The sequence below is a fragment of the Mizuhopecten yessoensis genome, unplaced genomic scaffold, assembly GCF_002113885.1.
Source record: "Mizuhopecten yessoensis strain PY_sf001 unplaced genomic scaffold, ASM211388v2 scaffold3459, whole genome shotgun sequence".
In the NCBI taxonomy this organism is placed as follows: Eukaryota; Metazoa; Mollusca; class Bivalvia; order Pectinida; family Pectinidae; genus Mizuhopecten; species Mizuhopecten yessoensis.
In genome coordinates, this window is record NW_018405055.1 from 334,243 (window position 1) to 352,585 (window position 18,343).

The 18,343-nt window shown below is 35.7% G+C and overlaps 1 protein-coding gene across 1 annotated transcript in view; it reads left to right on the forward strand.

The window, feature by feature from the left end:
* Nucleotides 1-18,343, forward strand: part of LOC110447554 — a 55,305-nt gene that overhangs the window by 17,504 nt on the left and 19,458 nt on the right. Inside the window, exons 11-12 of the mRNA XM_021493332.1 lie at nucleotides 7,372-8,272; nucleotides 9,510-9,628. Of these exons, the coding sequence (XP_021349007.1) occupies nucleotides 7,372-8,272; nucleotides 9,510-9,628 (1,020 nt within the window). The remainder of the gene's footprint in view (nucleotides 1-7,371; nucleotides 8,273-9,509; nucleotides 9,629-18,343) is intronic.

Consider the following 18,343-nt stretch of genomic DNA (forward strand, 5'->3'; position numbering starts at 1 on the left):
GAACAAAGCCTTTTCCTGATTGCTACTTATCTCAAACAGAAGCAGGGTTGAAGCCATGCTTAATATTATGTAAAATATTGAATCTTAAAAGGCATGTAAGGAAATGAAATTACATTCTTTTTATTTTATATCTTTGAAACGTTTCACTTTCTGAGTAAAAAAGAGTAAAAGTTAGCAGCACGGTACTTTTAAATATTGAAGGTTGTGTTGAGGGATTTCGATTAACACTTGTATATATATATTAAAACAAAATTGGTGTTGAATACGATATAACAATTAGATTGAATGTGGATAAAATACTACATTTTGTAAATGAAAACATTAGTGATCTTGTTAGTTTTAAACTGGTGAGACTTTAATATGTCCTGTTGTTACTAAACAATATCGATGTGCTAGTAACAGAGTATGGCAACCTAATCAGTGTTTGATAAAAGTGTAAATCTCATAGGTATTTCAGATGACCTTTTGTCATTATAAAGCATCCGTCAGGACGCGAGATTATCTTAATTGTATTCAGTGAATCAAAACTAATATTTGTTTACATTTGTAAATTTACTACATTTTTAGCTCACCTTGTCTGAAGGACCAAGGTGAGCTTATGCCATATTGTGGCGTCCGTCGTCCGTACATCAACGATTTCTTCAAATGACTTATACTTCTTAACCAATGAATGGAATTTAACTAAATTTGACTGGAAGCATCCCTAGGTGGTGGGGATTCAAAATTGTACAAACGGTAGGGTTAACCCCCCAGGGGGCTGAGGGGCGGGGCCATAAGGGGGGCAATTTGACTATATGTATTGCTATAAATGACTTCTTCTCTACAACTAAAAGATGAACATCAACCATATTTGACTGGAAGCATCCAGGTGGTGGGGATTCAAAATTGTGCAAATGGTGGGCAAGGGGGCGGAGGGGCAGGGCCAAAAGGGGCAATTCGGCGAAATTGCTATTCTGACTTCTGTAGAACTATTTTCTGGATATCAGTCATATTTGGTCAGAGGCATTCATGAGAGGCAGGGATTCAAAAGTGTACAAATGGTGGGGCTGTCCCCCCAGGGGGCTGAGGGGTGGGGCCAAAAAGAGTTATTCAGCTATATTGCTTTAAGCGACTCTTCTCTGGAACTAAGTGATGGATATCAACCTTATTTGACTGGATGCATCCCTAGGTAGTGGGGATTCATAAATGTACAAATGATGGGGCTGACCCCCCAGGGGGTTGAGGGCCGTGGCCAAAAGGGGGCTATATTGCTATAAATGACTTCTTCTGTAGAACTATGCGCTGGATATCAATCATATTTGGTTGAAAGCATTCATGAGAGGCAGGGATTCAAATTGTACAAGTAGTTGAGCTGACCCCCTTGGCTAAAGGGTGGGGCAAAAAATGGTTTATTGCTTGGAAATGGTTGAGATCCCCACCCTATTACCCTATATACAATTGCTGAGTATGAAGAGAAGAATTCACATATGCTTCCAGGATGGCCCAGGGGTCTGGACCCACCCTTGGAGACATAGTCCCTGGGTCATAACTTTGAAACTGTTGAGATCCCCACCCCAAAACTGTATATACAAATGCTGGGCATAAAGAGACGAATGCAGTCATGATATAAGAATTGACCCCAGGGTCTGCCCCACCCTTGGAGACTTTACCCCTTGGTCATAACTTTGAAACGGTTTAGATCTCCACCCCAAAACCTATAGGTACAATTGTTGGGCATAAAGAGACAAATGCAGTCATGATATTATAATTGATCCTGGGGGCTGGTCACAACCCTAGGGACCTAGTTTCTGAATCACACCTTGGAAACAGTTGAGATCCCCACCCCATAACCATACATAAAATTGCTGGGCATGAAACATCTAATACAGATATGATACAAGGATTGGCCTTGAGGTCTGGCCCATTCCCTTGGATCTTATTTGGAGAATATTTTGCCTTGATTACTTTTGATATCCAGGTGAGCGATACAGGCCCTCTGGGCCTCTTGTTTGAAACATGTTTCTGTACATATGATATGTAATGTTAAATTAAATGTACGTTTATTGTGAGGCTTGTTTATAGAATCCAAAAGAGTAGTTTTGGTGTGTGTAGTGTGTAGCCTTTTTATTTTAGGAAAATATCGTAAGGAGATAGACATTCCATAAAACAAAAAATGGAATGATGTGAATGCCATCGGGAATTAATATTATTCCTATTATTTTAATGAATCATTGGATGTATTTCAGACCTGAATTTATAACTATAACTGGGCATATTATGATTGGCACTATTCATCTGTCTCTCTGTCTACCTGCAATATCTGTTAGGCTATAACCATGTACTATTTGGATTGAACTTGTCAGGACCTTAACTCAAGGCCATGGATGATGGACACCTAAAATAGGAATCAAGTCCATAACTCTACCCTTTGGTTCAGTGTCCTGGCCATAACTCTACCCTTTGGTTCAGTGTCCTGGCCATAACTCTACCCTTTGGTTCAGTGTCCTGGCCATAACTCTACCCTTTGGTTCAGTGTACTGGCCATAACTCTACCCTTTGGTTCAGTGTACTGGCCATAACTCTACCCTTTGGTTCAGTGTACTGGCCATAACTCTACCCTTTGGTTCAGTGTACTGGCCATAACTCTACCCTTTGGTTCAGTGTACTGGCCATAACTCTACCCTTTGGTTCAGTGTACTGGCCATAACTCTACCCTTTGGTTCAGTGTACTGGCCATAACTCTACCCTTTGGTTCAGTGTACTGGCCATAACTCTACCCTTTGGTTCAGTGTACTGGCAATAACTCTACCAAAGAATGTGTTGTTACCCACCAAGGTCATATCATTAATTAAGGTCAAGGTCATAGACCTTGGACACCTTAGATAGGGGTCGGGTCCTAATTCTACCTTTTGACATTACATATTGATACCATACTAAACAAAACCTGCTCATGACCAAAGGCTGTGCTATGACCTTCAATCCAAGGTCATATCTCTAAGGTCATCATCGACATGTAGCATGGACGTGTAAAGGGATGTATCAGCCATAAATATGGACAGTTTAAATTAATTATTAACCTGGATTACAAAAAAGCCCCAGGATTACAACTCATTCAGCTGAGAAAGGCTTCACTAAGACTGGGTCTTATCATGCTTCATAGTATTGTCGCCCATCATCTAAGGTGTGTCATGACCTTCGACATCTGAAGTAGATAATTGGCCATATACACGGTACCACAGTTACAGAGTGTGAGTGAAATATGCTTCATTTCACCAGTGCCTACATTTGTACTTTTAAAGATAACGCAGATGCTAGTCCCCTAAAAGAAGATTATTGAATTAGGTTTACACAAGTCCTCTTATTGTATATAGCATTTACTGGGTTCTACATTTTTATACATAATGGTTTAAAAGATATCAATAAAATCCATTCATCTTTGTTGATAGCTTGTATTATATTATGCACTCTTGAAAAGAATGTATGAAATAGAAAATTGCTCAAGAAATATATAGTGGTTGTAGATGTTGTATATTATATTTGTAATACACATTTTTAGCCATATGCTGTTTTTGCTTAAATCCAGTATAACTATATATATATATTTGTTGTTGCTTGAATGAATTATTTGAAATAAAAACCATACAATGCTGAAATAATAGTTGGTCCAAAAAGGTCTCAAAACTCCTTATTTCTAATCAAGAGCTGCCGATGTAAGATAGACTGTTTCATTACAAAACATGCATGTGTTCCATTGCTATACATGACTGTATAAAATAGTTCATAAATATGGAGCTAAACCCATACCATAAAGGAATAGTTCTGGTACATTTATTTTTGTCCTAGAAATGTATTTTCAAAGCCTTGTTCAAAGTATTCCTGCTGAATCAGTGGTGTTGGAGTCACTTTGTGTGTATTGGTCGAGGTATGATATTGAATTAAGAACTGGACGTGCTGTATGTAACCTTCTCTACAACCTTCTCTACTGGCCTGTCAGCTTAAGGTGTTAATGAACGGTGTGACTGGCTTATCAGCCTGTCACCGACATTTAACATGTAACAACAACAGTAGCAGGGTTATTGACACTTTACCAAATGTTCTCCCACTTGGATAATAGGTTGAATGTACTGCTGAGGTCTCTCATGGTCATTTAATTACATCTCGTTCACAGAGTAGACTTGATATTCCCATGTATATATGGTAATCCACTTGTGTATGGGTGATATTTGGTTTGATATTGAGGACATTTCAATTTTCAAAATGCTCCAATAATTAATTATTTTATTTATGTTCACTGAATATGTGTGGGAAATTGAAACAAAATGGAATGTTGTGCTTACATTGTTTCAGTTGGGCACATTAAGGTCAATTCTTGGTATAATCATATACTTTACAGATACAGTACATGCTGTTGATTTATTATGACTTCACTTTATGTCATTTCCCTCTTTCATAATATCACATTTTCTTGAAACACTGTTTTCCCTACGATCCAATCTTTGTTATATAAATAAATTCTGTTGCATGTTATCTCCATTGAGGTGACCTGCACTTGACTTCACCCCATTTTGACAATCACCATATTTACTTCTGCTTGTGCTAGGTTCAAATGCCTGGTTATTTTTGTCACACCTAGACCTGAGCATGTTTTGTAAACGATGTTACACTATGACTGGTAAATTATCCTAACTAGCTTACAATTAAAAAACTCTGACCAGCAAAGGTTCACGAACAGTCAAGTTATTATTTCAGCTTTCCCAAATGTCATATGACAGATTTAATTACGAAAAAGTTTGAACACACATTGTTGTGAATGAGACCTGCAACAATTGGTTTCCAGGATCGTTACAGGACTTATTTTGGTTAAATAATTATTCCATTTTCAAATCATCTTACATGAGAAGGTGTTGTCTTAAAAACCAACTATCCCGAAGTGACCCTGCACGCTGTGATGTAGGATACTTCTGTTGCTGTCTAATGCTTTATGGATGTATTTTAGAGAAATAAAAGATATCAATTACATACATCAATTTTGCATTATTTTGTGTGATAGTTAAGATAAATGGAAAGTGAAGTGTGTTTTATGTCTCAGATTTATTATCACATGTTCTGATGTCGTAGTCAACAGATCAATAAATTCAGGTGAGTTCAGGTTATGTATTGAATGAAACGTTTCATGTCAAACAACATCTTGAAAACATGTTTCAAAATGCTGTTGATGAAGTGATTACTTTTTTTAATTTCCTTTTTTGTTTAAATTATGGTGATGAAAATAGGGTTTAGTTCAGATTAAGAGACTGGACTCATTCTCATATTAACAATTTTTGCATCAGCCAATGAAATTATGTCATTGAGGTCACATGATGATCAGTGCTATGTAACTTGGCTAATAGGTATACTGTGTAGACAAAACATTTTTGAAATTGCAAGTGAGAAAGATTTTATAGGAAAACTATCTGACCGATGAGGATAAAGACGATGTTTACTGAAAGGACAAATATTTGAAATAATTCAGTACAATTTTAAAGTAAGATTGTAGGTTCAGATGTTCTGTTTGAATCAAGGGGTTGGTCCTGTGTAACCGATACCTCTTATTTTATGAACGACAATGCAGGCCTTGTTGATAGATTTCGTCTGACATTTTTTAAATGTTATAAATAAAAATGATTTATTTACATACACCACATATGATTGATCAGGAACTAAGTTAAGTGACTTGTATTAAATCAAAAGTATGGGTTAAAGTGTGCTTCACCTGATTTCAGTCATGTTTTCCTTTGACAAGAAATATGTGATATAAAGAGGATGAACTGTACATCAGATATTTGATAATCAAATAATGTTGAACTGTGAAGGAATGAAATCAGACACATCTAGTTTTGCAAATTTTATAAATGGTTTTAATATGTTCCTGTAAGAGAAGGTATTTTATTTAGTATGACAAATCATCTAAAATTGATAGTTACTAGATGTTCAAACATTTGCAAAACTGATGTAAAGTGAAATTAAAATATTTTCAATGTAACTCCTGTATACAATATACAACATTTTGAATATATATGAATGGTTTGGTAAGAATTCCAGGCTGACTTCATAGCCTTGGAGTTATATACAGGTTTTATAGGTTGGTGTTGTGAAAGACTTGCTATAGGTTGGAGTTGTAAAAGACTTGCTATAGGTTAAAGGGGAAATGGTGGGGTTGTTAGCCAAGCAGTGATGGGATTTGGACAGGACAAAGAGGCGAAACAGTTGGCAACCCCATACAGGTAAATCATGTAGGTGACATACGATCTGTAACACATTGGTAGATAATTGTATACTGTACTCGCATACAAACTATCTAAATAAACTTTGTATGTAAAGGTTGTCACCTGGCTGTATCAGTTATAACAGACTGGTTGTTTGATCTATTTGTATCACTTATTCCACTGCTTAGCAGTAACTAGTCACTAAAATACATGTACTTTGTTTAATTTAATATACCTTTTGCTTAAAATATCAGTCACATATTTATTTCAAATGCATTGGCCTTTTGTGGAAAAGTCTGATTTTTGAGTGAAAAATTAGTATGTGGTATATTTTATTCTGGTATTAATCTAGTATGAAATTTATCAAAGTTCATTTGATCAATTAATATACTATATATAGTTACATCTAATGTATTTTTTCACTGACTAAAAACTGGCAAAATTTCATACAAGTGTAATGCTTGTGTAAGATTTTCCCGTTTTTAACACCAAAAATCTGTGTAATCCCCACATTCTTCAAGACTTGAGGAAAATCTAGTCATGAAGAAGCTAGTAAATAGCTGTTCTGGAAGTATATGAATACCAAAACCTGTCTTTGTAGCATTTGTATAAGATATGTTGTCTAATTTGTGTTGAGATGTGTCTGTCCTGTCAGAGTCGAAATGCTTGTAGGTCTGTTAACACTTGTTCTGGTGCTGTCACAGCTGTATTTATTTCCTTGACTGTATTCAATATGAATTCAAGTATATAATGAAAACTTAATTAACCTGATTAAATAAGATACAAACAGTTGTGTTGATCTTGTCCTTTTAATGCATTATAACTTAGCTTTAAGCATCAATTTGTATAATATCTGTTAAGATGGATCAGTGTATTGCAGTCAAATAATCAATTTGTTAAAAAATATTTTGTTAAAATGAATCGCTGTTTTAGTTTAGATGCTACACACAGAAATAGTTCTTTAATTTATAATGCTTGTAACATGGTAATTAATAACATCCCTTCAGATAAAATGATTTTCTTGTTAACTAAATGTTGTTACGAAATAAGACTTCAGTGTAACTTATCAACAGCTCAGGCACTTATAAATTATAATGACAACCAATGCTCTTATTAAACAGTTCTATTTCTTTCTTTTTTTCTGCAGGCTAAAATTCTAAATGATTTACATCATCGTCGAGCAGAAATTTTAAGCCGACTTTTCAACCCACTTGACGATCTCCCTACAAATAATGAGATCTTAACATATTCCAATAGTGCATCATCACAACCTGATGCTGGTGACATGTTTTGGGGTGGTATCCACCCAAATAAGACCATGTTTCAAAGCAATCTGGGCCTCATTCCAGGCAGTGCCCAATCTCCTCATGTTGTTAGACAGGATATAGTCAAGATGATGACCGGGCAGAGAAGCATGACTGGGAACGTTCCAGAAAACAGACGAGAAGGACTAGAATCTGCTGCAGGCAGACAGGGTGTAGCTCAGATAAGCAGAAAACAGAATGCAATTTGGCCGAATGACTTCAACAAAAGTCAGTCAGCTACAGGCTCACAGCAGTCAACCAGTCAGACTCTAGGCCTTGGGGAATATGAATTTCGCAACCCGAAGCACAGTTCTGATGGCTCTCAACAGCAAGGAACGTCTCGCTCCTCTGACTGGGTAATGTCTCATACAAGCAAACTGGGGGCAGCTCACATTTACCCTGAAGAGAATCACAACATGGCCAGTTCAGCTGTACATTCAACACTGGAGTCCACTATATCTGTCCAAAGGCCACAGACATCAAATAGCTATGAACAAACTCAAAACATGACAAATCTTTCAAGCAAGGCAGCGATTCACAGCAAGATGGATCTTTCCCGTTGGAGAGGAAGTCATAACAGTTCCAGAAACAGGACGTTACTCACAAAGAATGGATATGACAGAGACATGATGTCGGAATCATCCAAGCTTAAGCCAGAGAGTGGGCTTGCTCACCAGCGTAACTATGTTGGACATGCTTCCAGGAACACATCTACTATATCCAACCCCAGTGATACCCCTGCAGGTAAGGTCAACAGATTGTTTATCCTAGAGCAGTATGCTACAGCATTTATTGTAGTTTCAGATCATATAGATTCATTCTTCTGTTTGGAAGAATACATACACATTGTTTTAGATAAAATAGCCATCAAATTTGTGTTGAATATACAGTTAAAACAGAAGTGTAATATACAAGGCTATAAATGCTAGCAATTTTGCAAAAACTCTCCCTGAAAATGTTAAAGGTTAAGTCTGTCCTTTTATGCAAACAACATATTTTCCAGTCATTTAAAATTCATCAAAAACTAAGTGACTGCTGAAAGTCCAATTACTGTTTACTATTACATGGAGTATCTTAAAAAAGTAGCATTAGACTGTGTGTGTCAGTCTCAGTGTAAACAGTCACTTATCTAATTTGACATTGAATGCAAGTCTCAGTAAAATGTTACATGTGTACTATAAGATGTCACTGTTGTAGCATAAGATATTTAATATGAGTCTCACAGTTACATAAGCTGTCACTGTTGTAGCATAAGATATTTAATATGAATCTCACAGTTACATAAGCTGTCACTGTTGAAGCATAAGATATTTAATATGAGTCTGACAGTTATATAAGCTGTCACTGTTGTAGCATAAGATAATTAATATGAGTCTCACAGTTATATAAGCTGTCACTGTTGTAGCATAAGATATTTAATATGAATCTCACAGTTACATAAGCTGTCACTGATGTAGCATAAGATATTTAATATGAGTCTCACAGTTACATAAGCTGTCACTGTTGTAGCATAAGATATTTAATATGAATCTCACAGTTATATAAGCTGTAACTGTTGTAGCATAAGATATGTAATATGAGTCTCACAGTTACATAAACTGTCACTGTTGTAGCATAAGATATTTAATATGAGTCACACACTTATATAAGCTGTCACTGTTGTAGCATAAGATATTTAATATGAGTCTCACAGTGATATAAGCTGTAACTGATGTAGCATAAGATATTTAATATGAGTCTCACAGTTACATAAGCTGCCACTGTTACAGCACTAGATATTTGATACAAGTCTCACTGTTACAGCACTAGATATTTGATACAAGTCTCACAGTTATATAAGCTGCCACTGTTACAGCACTAGATATTTGATACAAGTCTCACTGTTACAGCACTAGATATTTGATACAAGTCTCACAGTTACAGCACTAGATATTTGATACAAGTCTCACAGTTGTATAAATATAAGCTGTCACTGTTGTAGCATTAGACACAGGATGTGGTGTGTGGTCAGTTGACGGCGTTGATGATGTTGTGTGGAACTTTACAGACACCACGTTGAAGTCCAACCTGTCCAATGAGGAGGAAGATCTCCTGAAAGAGGTTAGCTTCTCATTTAAACTATGAACACCTCATAAAACATGCTCAAAACTTAAATTGATCACTTTAGGTAATCTTTAAGCTACCATTTTATTCTAGTACTTGGTTACATTAATATTGGACTAGAAGCAAATAGAGTTTAATTGGTTTTATACTTTTTTTTTGACACATGCGTTAGGTAACGCAGGTGTCTAGGAGTTCGTGCATACTAAGAAATTTGCTTAACGTGTAATTGCACAGTAGATACTTGCGCAATCTATGACCTTATATAGTCTCTCAGTCCTTATATGGTATCTGATATCTCCTTATATGGATGTCATTCATTCACTTTTCATTCATATGCAAATGTTTTGGGCAGCCACCCCTAGCATTTTCATTCATAACGTAGTGACGCCATTTTGTGGTTCGCCAACTAATAGGCAGAGAGAGCATTCACTTCGATACTTTCTTAACTAGCCATATGTATTTGAAAAATACAACAATGCATGTATTTTGTGAGTATACAATTAATAAAAAAACTACTTACTGTATTGTTCCAACCCAACTACAGTACACAATTCCCGTCACACTGTTGGAGTCACTATATATATAGCTAGCCGAGCTGGCTGGATGTGGCCGAAGGTCACAACCGCGTTTTATCTGTATTTTTGCAAAAACCTTATCTCCCTTAGTAGAACATGAGACTAACCTGATCAGGCGGATTTGAATGAAGTCGGTCTATTTGTAGGGTCGAATCATATTTGTGAGTTAGCACAAAGCATTATCTCCCTCAGATGTAATATTAGACTAACTCAATCAGTCAGATTTTAGAAGATTTTGTGACGCTTTTGTAACACAATGCAAGTCAAAATTAAAAGAAGTACTAGCAGAGACGTATATATTGTAATATATACGTCTTTGGTAATACACATAATATTTGATAATATCCATGAATTGTTTACAGATAATGAACGGCAAAAGATGGAGCGCGATATTTTCTCTAACAAACATGTACATCACAACATATTTTATCAGTACTAATTATGAAACATGATGTGGTGTGTTCAAGACAAGGATTGAAATACATGTTTGTTACAAACTTGTTACACATTTATTCAATTTAAAAACGCAGTGTTTCTGTTTACTGTTTTATGTTGTGAAAATATATCTTTTGTACTAGAGTGGAACCTTAACTTATTATGATGTCGCTTATTATAATTCTTTTCCCATGTACCGATTTTATCCTTTAACTAAGCAAAACGAATCGTTTATTATGATATGGTCAAAGATTGGACCCCGCTTATTAAAATATTTTTTTCTGCCGTGAATGGATTTTATAAGGTAAAAACTCAGGTAAGTTGTCCGTGTTTGACACCAGGACAATTGAATTATAGGTCGGGCTAACTGTACATTGCCCGAGGTGATCAACTGTACATGTCCACGCCAGGTAAAATGTTCACACCTCGCTTCACCCCCGTCAGTGGAAAACAATAGATCGACCATCGCTTTCTAGTTATGACAAAACATGTGCGGTAGTCAATTGCTATCTTAAATACACTGTAGGACTATGTATGAAACAAATGATAAGGCCAATCGGTTTAAAATCATCTCTTACATGGCTCCGTTAACCTACCAACATTTTCTGACACAAATTCTGATAAGAAAACAAACATGCCTTCCATTAATATTAACGGGTGCCATGACGAGAAAACAAACATGCCTTCCATTAATATTAACGGGTGCCTTGACACGTCATGTGAGAAAATCATGCCGATTCAATGAAAATATTACTCCAGAAGGGAGACGTGTGTTTTTAATCATTTAAGCAATGGTTTCCCTATTCTTTATTGCATTACAAGTTGATTTCCCCGTGTCTACATTGAAAAGTGTCGAAATCGGGGCATGCCCTCCTGACAGCATGATGCTGGAAATCGATCCAAAGTAAATGTTATTGTCGTAAACAACTGACGACGACTGTTTTATCTACACTATACACTGTTTTCGTTGAAAAGAATATTTGATTATTGTTAAAAAAGAAACATTTTGTGTTTTTAATTGTTATTGTTTCTATGCAATTTGATTTCCATTTCACGAATTGCGAGGCATGTGATTGTAATTTACATAGCGCAGTAAAATATTATGACGCTTATGGGCCAAAATGTTACTCAATTTTGCATTGCAAAGTAGGTATGTCATGACTATTTATATCACTTCTTCATCTTATTGACTGTTACATTACAATATCGTTAGCTAGGATGAAGAATAATGGTAGTTCTTAGTTCTTGCACGAAGTTATTTGAAATTGAAAGTAGAATTTACATACTTTATCATTACCTCGACAAAATGAAATCTTCTCAAATTATTTCAACAAGCCAGTATTAATGACAATTAACAAATAATTTCAATTATTACTTCATCAATTTGTATTATTACTCAGGTTTCCACATTAATCTATTTCTGATGATTATAGGGCATCTCACTTCCTGTTCAAAACGATTCAAAACAGCCTAAAGGGGCATCACGGTGAAGTGTATATTTTTTTTTGTATTTTTTTTCAAATGCTACATAAACATATCAAGTGAGTCTCCTTATGGAAAATAACGATTGGATTTGGCTGATAAATGTTCATAAAAATGAATAATTTTAAGATAATCATCATGATTTCTACCTGTCTGACCAACGTTTTGTTCAGGGATTTCCCTCTACTAGCGCATGCGCAAGCACACCATTTCATTGTAAACAAAATGTCTAGCCGTGTGAGGAAACCGTTACAGCGTCAGCTACGAAGCGAAAAGTTGCCAAATGGTCAATTATTGCAGGTGGGAAGTATTCAAAGGAGAAAATAACTGCCCTATACCAGTCAGTACGGTGCATGTATTCTTCCGGATAGCCGGTTAAAGCTGAAATGGAATCGACAGAAATGCTGTTTATGTTATGAATAAATATCTAAAACAATTAACTTCGCTAGTATCGTTGTCTGAGTTTGAACACAGATGAACTTATTTTGTTTTGTTAATGGGCATGTATCGGAGAGAGTTTACTTTGTGTTTCTATATACAGTAGTGTATGCGAAAAGATGGGGGATAAGTGACTGGCTAGTTTGATTTTACTATGAGGCCCTCCAAGGGTTAACTGTGATAGCTACGGGGTATTCTGTTCTCTCCTCTGGGTCAAATGAGATACGTTCGCTATTAGATTTACATAATTTATAATATTTCCGGGTTCAGTAAAATGGTATGATTTAATAAAATTGCTGAAGTAAACAATTTTTTGATTTACATGCAAATTTAAATATGTCAAAATGAAGGTTCATGATGAATAACTGATGAAGGAGAACCTACTTATAGTATATAGGATCACATAACAAAAATCATTTTGTTTCAACAGTTCATGTTTTCACATGATGTTGACTTAGAATGTATGATAATGCAACAACTTTTTCTCTATAAATAATTAATTTTCGACTTCAGATAGTGACTTACTAAGTATTAACGTATGAAGACAGTGAAAGTGGGAAAGAGAGTATACATGAATATGTGTATAATGCATGGTCTAGAAAAAAAAAGTGGCCAAAGACATTGAGTTGTACAATGTAAAAAAACAATTCACAACGGTGAACCGTTTCTCTTATTTATACTTGTCAATGCATATACACTTTATGAAATCAATTGAAAATGGATATTCGTCTCGTGAATATTCCTTTTTACAGAAAGGTTTGTCCCTTGGTTGAGGGAAGGTGTTAATAGCCCGGTATCATTTGTACTGGTCACATTCCGGTATAATACATGTAAATCTATGTTTCCTGGTGTCTATAAATAATGCCGAGTTGCCAACAAATATTTCTTCATTTAAATTCCGAATATTGGCATGTGTGCAATTAACTTCTGATGATGAATAATTACTGATTCAATAAGTTTCAACACGGACTTAGAAATCATATTCCTCGGTTTCATAGTGCGGTAAGAAGTTGCCTAACGGCCCCTCTCTGGGGACCCCTTTGGATATCGTTCAGACCACCTTTGTTTACTGCCTCGTTTCAAAACCGCCAGGCACTATTTTTAAACAGGGCTTTCCCGAACAATTCAAGTGGTCAAACTTGACATTTGGAACGAACTATGAATATGGGGATAGCAAGGTAACATAAGTGGAAGTGCATACAACACATACATTCATTAAAAAAAATATGGCTCTTCACGTGATGTCCCTTTAAGGATGTGTAGTGCGATGAGCTTTTCTTGTCTGAAATCGGCACGGTCTACAGGAGGTAACTCTTACTGCAATTTTGTCAAGACTTAAACATTCGGTAACATATGAAGATAGTATCAACATCTTATTCCTCAGCCATTTTCAATAAGGCCCAATAAAATGGAATTAATAAGTAAATGTGTTAAATGAAGAACTATGAAAAGATCAAATAGGTTGAAGTGTTTTACGACGTAGTCAACCCCCATTTTCGGCGCCATTGTTGAGGAATTGACAGACGACAACAATCTAATAAGGCAAAAGAAAGACAGAAAGCCAAAGGAGGGATTAAAAAAGTACTACGAAAGTATTAAAGATGTGACAGAATCGCACGATGAAGGTGAAGAGGCAGTGGAGCTACAGAAAGTACATGCACTAGATCACAATTATGGCAGGATCAACAGTGAGCCAGTTGTCATTTTGGATGGAGGTTTAGTTGTAGAGGAAGGGACATTAAGTACCAGGGAAGATGTATGGAGAGACGGTTGACATGTGGTAGAATTTGGAGTGTTGGCAGATGCACTGTCATCATGCAGTAATTGTGGCTTGCCTTTTCAACTGCACCACGCTACAGCCATAGTAAATTATGAATTATCAGCTATAATAAAGGTGAGGTTCAAAATTTTAAAAAATATGAATGTCACTGATAACCAATAAGGAGGGGTTAAACAGAGGGGCCACCGATTCCCAGTTCCGTCCCCCTTAACTCCCACTTCCTTTCCCTCACTATGCCAGTTCCCTCCCCCTTAACTCCCACATCCTTTCCCTCACTATGCCAGTTCCCTCCCCCTTAACTCCCACTTACCTTCTCTCACTATGCCAGTTCCCTCCCCCTTCCCTCACTATGCCAGTTTCCTCTCCCCTTTTTCTTGTTTCCTACTCCTGGCTCCCGCCACCCCCTGCTCCTAGGTTTTGCCCCCTTATAGCATATTTAAAATTCTACAGTATTGTTATAAGTAAGGGATGATTCTGATACTTTTTATTTGTATTCCACACAAAATGGTGAACCTTGCATTTCCCCTGTTTCTCAGCCTCACTTTCAAGATGCTATACACATGTATGTACATGTATATTGTCTAAATCATTCATTACATTTTATGTTAATGTACATGTATATAAAAAAAAAAATCAGGTACCATGTTCAAACCTTGAATGTAAATTTGTTAACCATGTACCAACTGGTAAAAGACAACAGGATTTGGGATGCTAACACAAAGCTCGCATCAGGTATTTTTTAGCACAAATGTAAATCTTATGTAATTTGGACTTTTGTATGGTAGATATTTCTTGGATATACTAAATTTGTGACCTTGGCTGCCACCTGATCTAATATAACTTTCAACTTTTACTACACACCAAGTTAAACTTAATGTTGATCCCAGTCTTGATAATTAATGCAAAAGTTTCAAATAATTGGTTGGGCACCCCAAAAATAGAAATTTTACTCAAATGTGTGAACCGAACCTGTGAAACGCTAATTTTTTTTTTTTAGAAAGGGATACAGGTGAACAATATGTAAGAAATAATTTATTGAAGAGTAAATATGGGAATTATACCACAGGAAGTCACTTTATGTTAAATATTTTACCATTAATGAGATGAATAAAACATCTAATCACAAAATAATATAACAAACATGACAAAATGAATTTGAAAAAGAAAGGATGATATTAATTTTCTAGCTATGATACATGCCGGCATTGGCAAGAGGCAAGTCAATAGTCTTCTTTCGGAGCTGAATATCACTCATGTCAGTAAATGGACACTGCTAGCAAGGCAAAATGAAGCAGGTATTTAAAGCAAAATTATACTTTTATCATAGTGTTTACCCAAACTGTGTAAGTGAATGGGAATATGAAATTAAAGAATTTCAAGGCATTGTCTTGATCGTTGCTACATACTGATGAGTTATAGATCAACTTTGAGTTGATGACCTTTAATTCAAAAACACCATTCATTGTCATAGAAGTTTGTTGTGGGCCCCGCGCATCTGTGTCATAATGACACATCTAGTTTTCATCATTTATTTTACCTGTTGTTTGCAGAAAACTTGTTTTTCCCAACTTTTAATGCACGTTCACATAATATTATATTTGAAAGTAGCAGTTTAGTTATAACATATACCAAATATGACTAAATAATCACCACCAACTCAGGCACAGATGGCAGCAAACCAGTTTTCCTTGCTGGACATAACATGAAAGTTTTGGATTGTCCTTTAATTGTTATTCAATGCATTGGAGAAAAAGAAGAAAAAAAAATCAGAATTTGTAAATGTTGTAGATGGTTTTATTGATACTGAAGTGCTTTTTGAAAAAAAGTTGCCAAATTTGTCTTCATATGCACAAGAAAATGTATGTCAAGCTGTAACGGGTAATGATTACAATACACATGATGCCTTAGAGGATGTCACATCTATACAGCTGTTAGTTGATGAAAGCAATGTTACTGTTCACTCATGTTCTGATGCTGCTTTTGATTGTAATTAGGTTTTATCCTCTCTTGCTTACTCTATGTGTATAAAGAAAAATATTTCATCTTACAATGATCTTGTAGAAAAGAAAATTTTGAGCAAAGGTATGGCTAGGAAAGCTGCTGGTAGTAATTTGTCTTTCCATAACTTGAAACTTGCCTACAAAAGAAATGGTGAAGATGGACTCAAAAGTGTATTATCTGAGACAAAAGTTTTAGAGTAACAAAGTCTGCTAAGATCATTCAAGCTGTGTCAAATTCCTTTTCTGAGTTTTAAAGTTAAGCAATTTGATAAAAATTTAATATACTGTGAGCATGGCTAGCACATTTCTAAAACTTGACACAGTGATTTACCCTTGTCCGTCTATAGGTATGTATGTATGTCCATACGTCCATCCCGATTTGGTTCAATTTTAAGTGTATGTCCATTTCTCAGATAGTAGACATTGTATAGCAATGACACTTGGCCAGTTTATAGATTTTTGGTAGTACAACAAGGTTCACCGTTTGCTAGGTCACTTTGATCTACAGTTTACGCATGAATGACTCAGGTTAAAGTCCTTCTTCTACCATAGGGATTAATGGATTTCATCCCAATTTGGTCTTGGACATCCTTAGTCAAAGGGGACTCAATTTTGTATAAACGGTTGGTGTGGCCCCACAGGGGGAAGGAACGGGGCCCAATAGGGGAAACAGAGGTATAACCTTTAAATTCCTTCTTCTACCATAAGGATTAAGGGATTACATCCTAATTTGGTCTGGAGGATCCTTAGGCCAATTAAGTGCAGTCAATTTTGTATAAACGTTGGGTTTGGCCCCCAGGGCAGAGGGGCGGGGCCCAATAGGGGAAATAGAGGTATAACCTTTGAAATCCTTCTTCTACCAAAGGGTACAGGATTTTATCTCAATTTTGTCTCCATCACATTGTCTAGTAGTGCCTGTTACTATTTGGGTGTATTCATTAAAACAAGATGGCCTCCAGGCTGCCATCTTGGATTTTGTCATATGAAGTTTGTTCTTGCTATATCTCCAGAAATACTCCATAGATCTTTCTGAAATTTCATATGTACATGCAGTACCTACCATAGAGTGCTATATCTTTACCTCATATCAAGTACTTTAAACACATATCCAGGTGAGCGATACAGGCCCTCTGTGCCTCTTGTTATGATGGTGCAATATTCATGTACATTCAAAATCAGCATGTGTTGGGGGGGGGGGGGGGGGGGTATACTAAGAAAAAAAAGAAAAAAACTTTTTGATTTTGTTTTTTAATGCCAAAATTATATTAAATTGTAGATTTTGGTTATATATGAAATATGATGTTATGAAATGATGTTAAATACATAGCGAAACCGGTGATTCTGTAGTATGTTATATATATGACCTAATAAAATAGATGAACATGAAAGCTTTTATGTCTTTTGTATTTTATTTAGTAAAGTGGTGTCTTAAATACAATTTTTATGAAGATGCATGAGATAAATGATGTTTTTTAAGCTTCTAAACCACATAGGTATCAAGATATGGGGTTCCGTAGGCAGAATAATTCAAAATATCCAGGTGTTTTCAGGAGGCCATATTTTTTTAACAATGCCCATAAGGTATCATTATCTATAGCATTTTTTAGTCCCTTCCAAATTAATCTTTTAAATAACCATGGTTTACACAAGTGTTGATTTCTTAATATTTTCTTATTTCACCTGATTCCATCCTTAACGGGGGAGATACAGTGACCATTGGTGAAAAATGGCAAATATTTCAGGTGTAAAAATAAAGAGCAATGAGTCCCGTAACGCATTTATTTTGTGCCCACTGGTTTCATTTGTGTACAAAATCATGTTTTTTCTCCAAAAAAAAATATTTTAAGAAGAAAAGGAGTGTTTTTGTAATTGTTTATTGTTGCATCGCTGTAGCTTTTATTACAGGACAAAATATTACTTAATATAAATAATTTATTTCTCTAATATATAAGGAATGGAAACCTACCGAGATATTTCCGAATATCTATTTAATATCGACAAA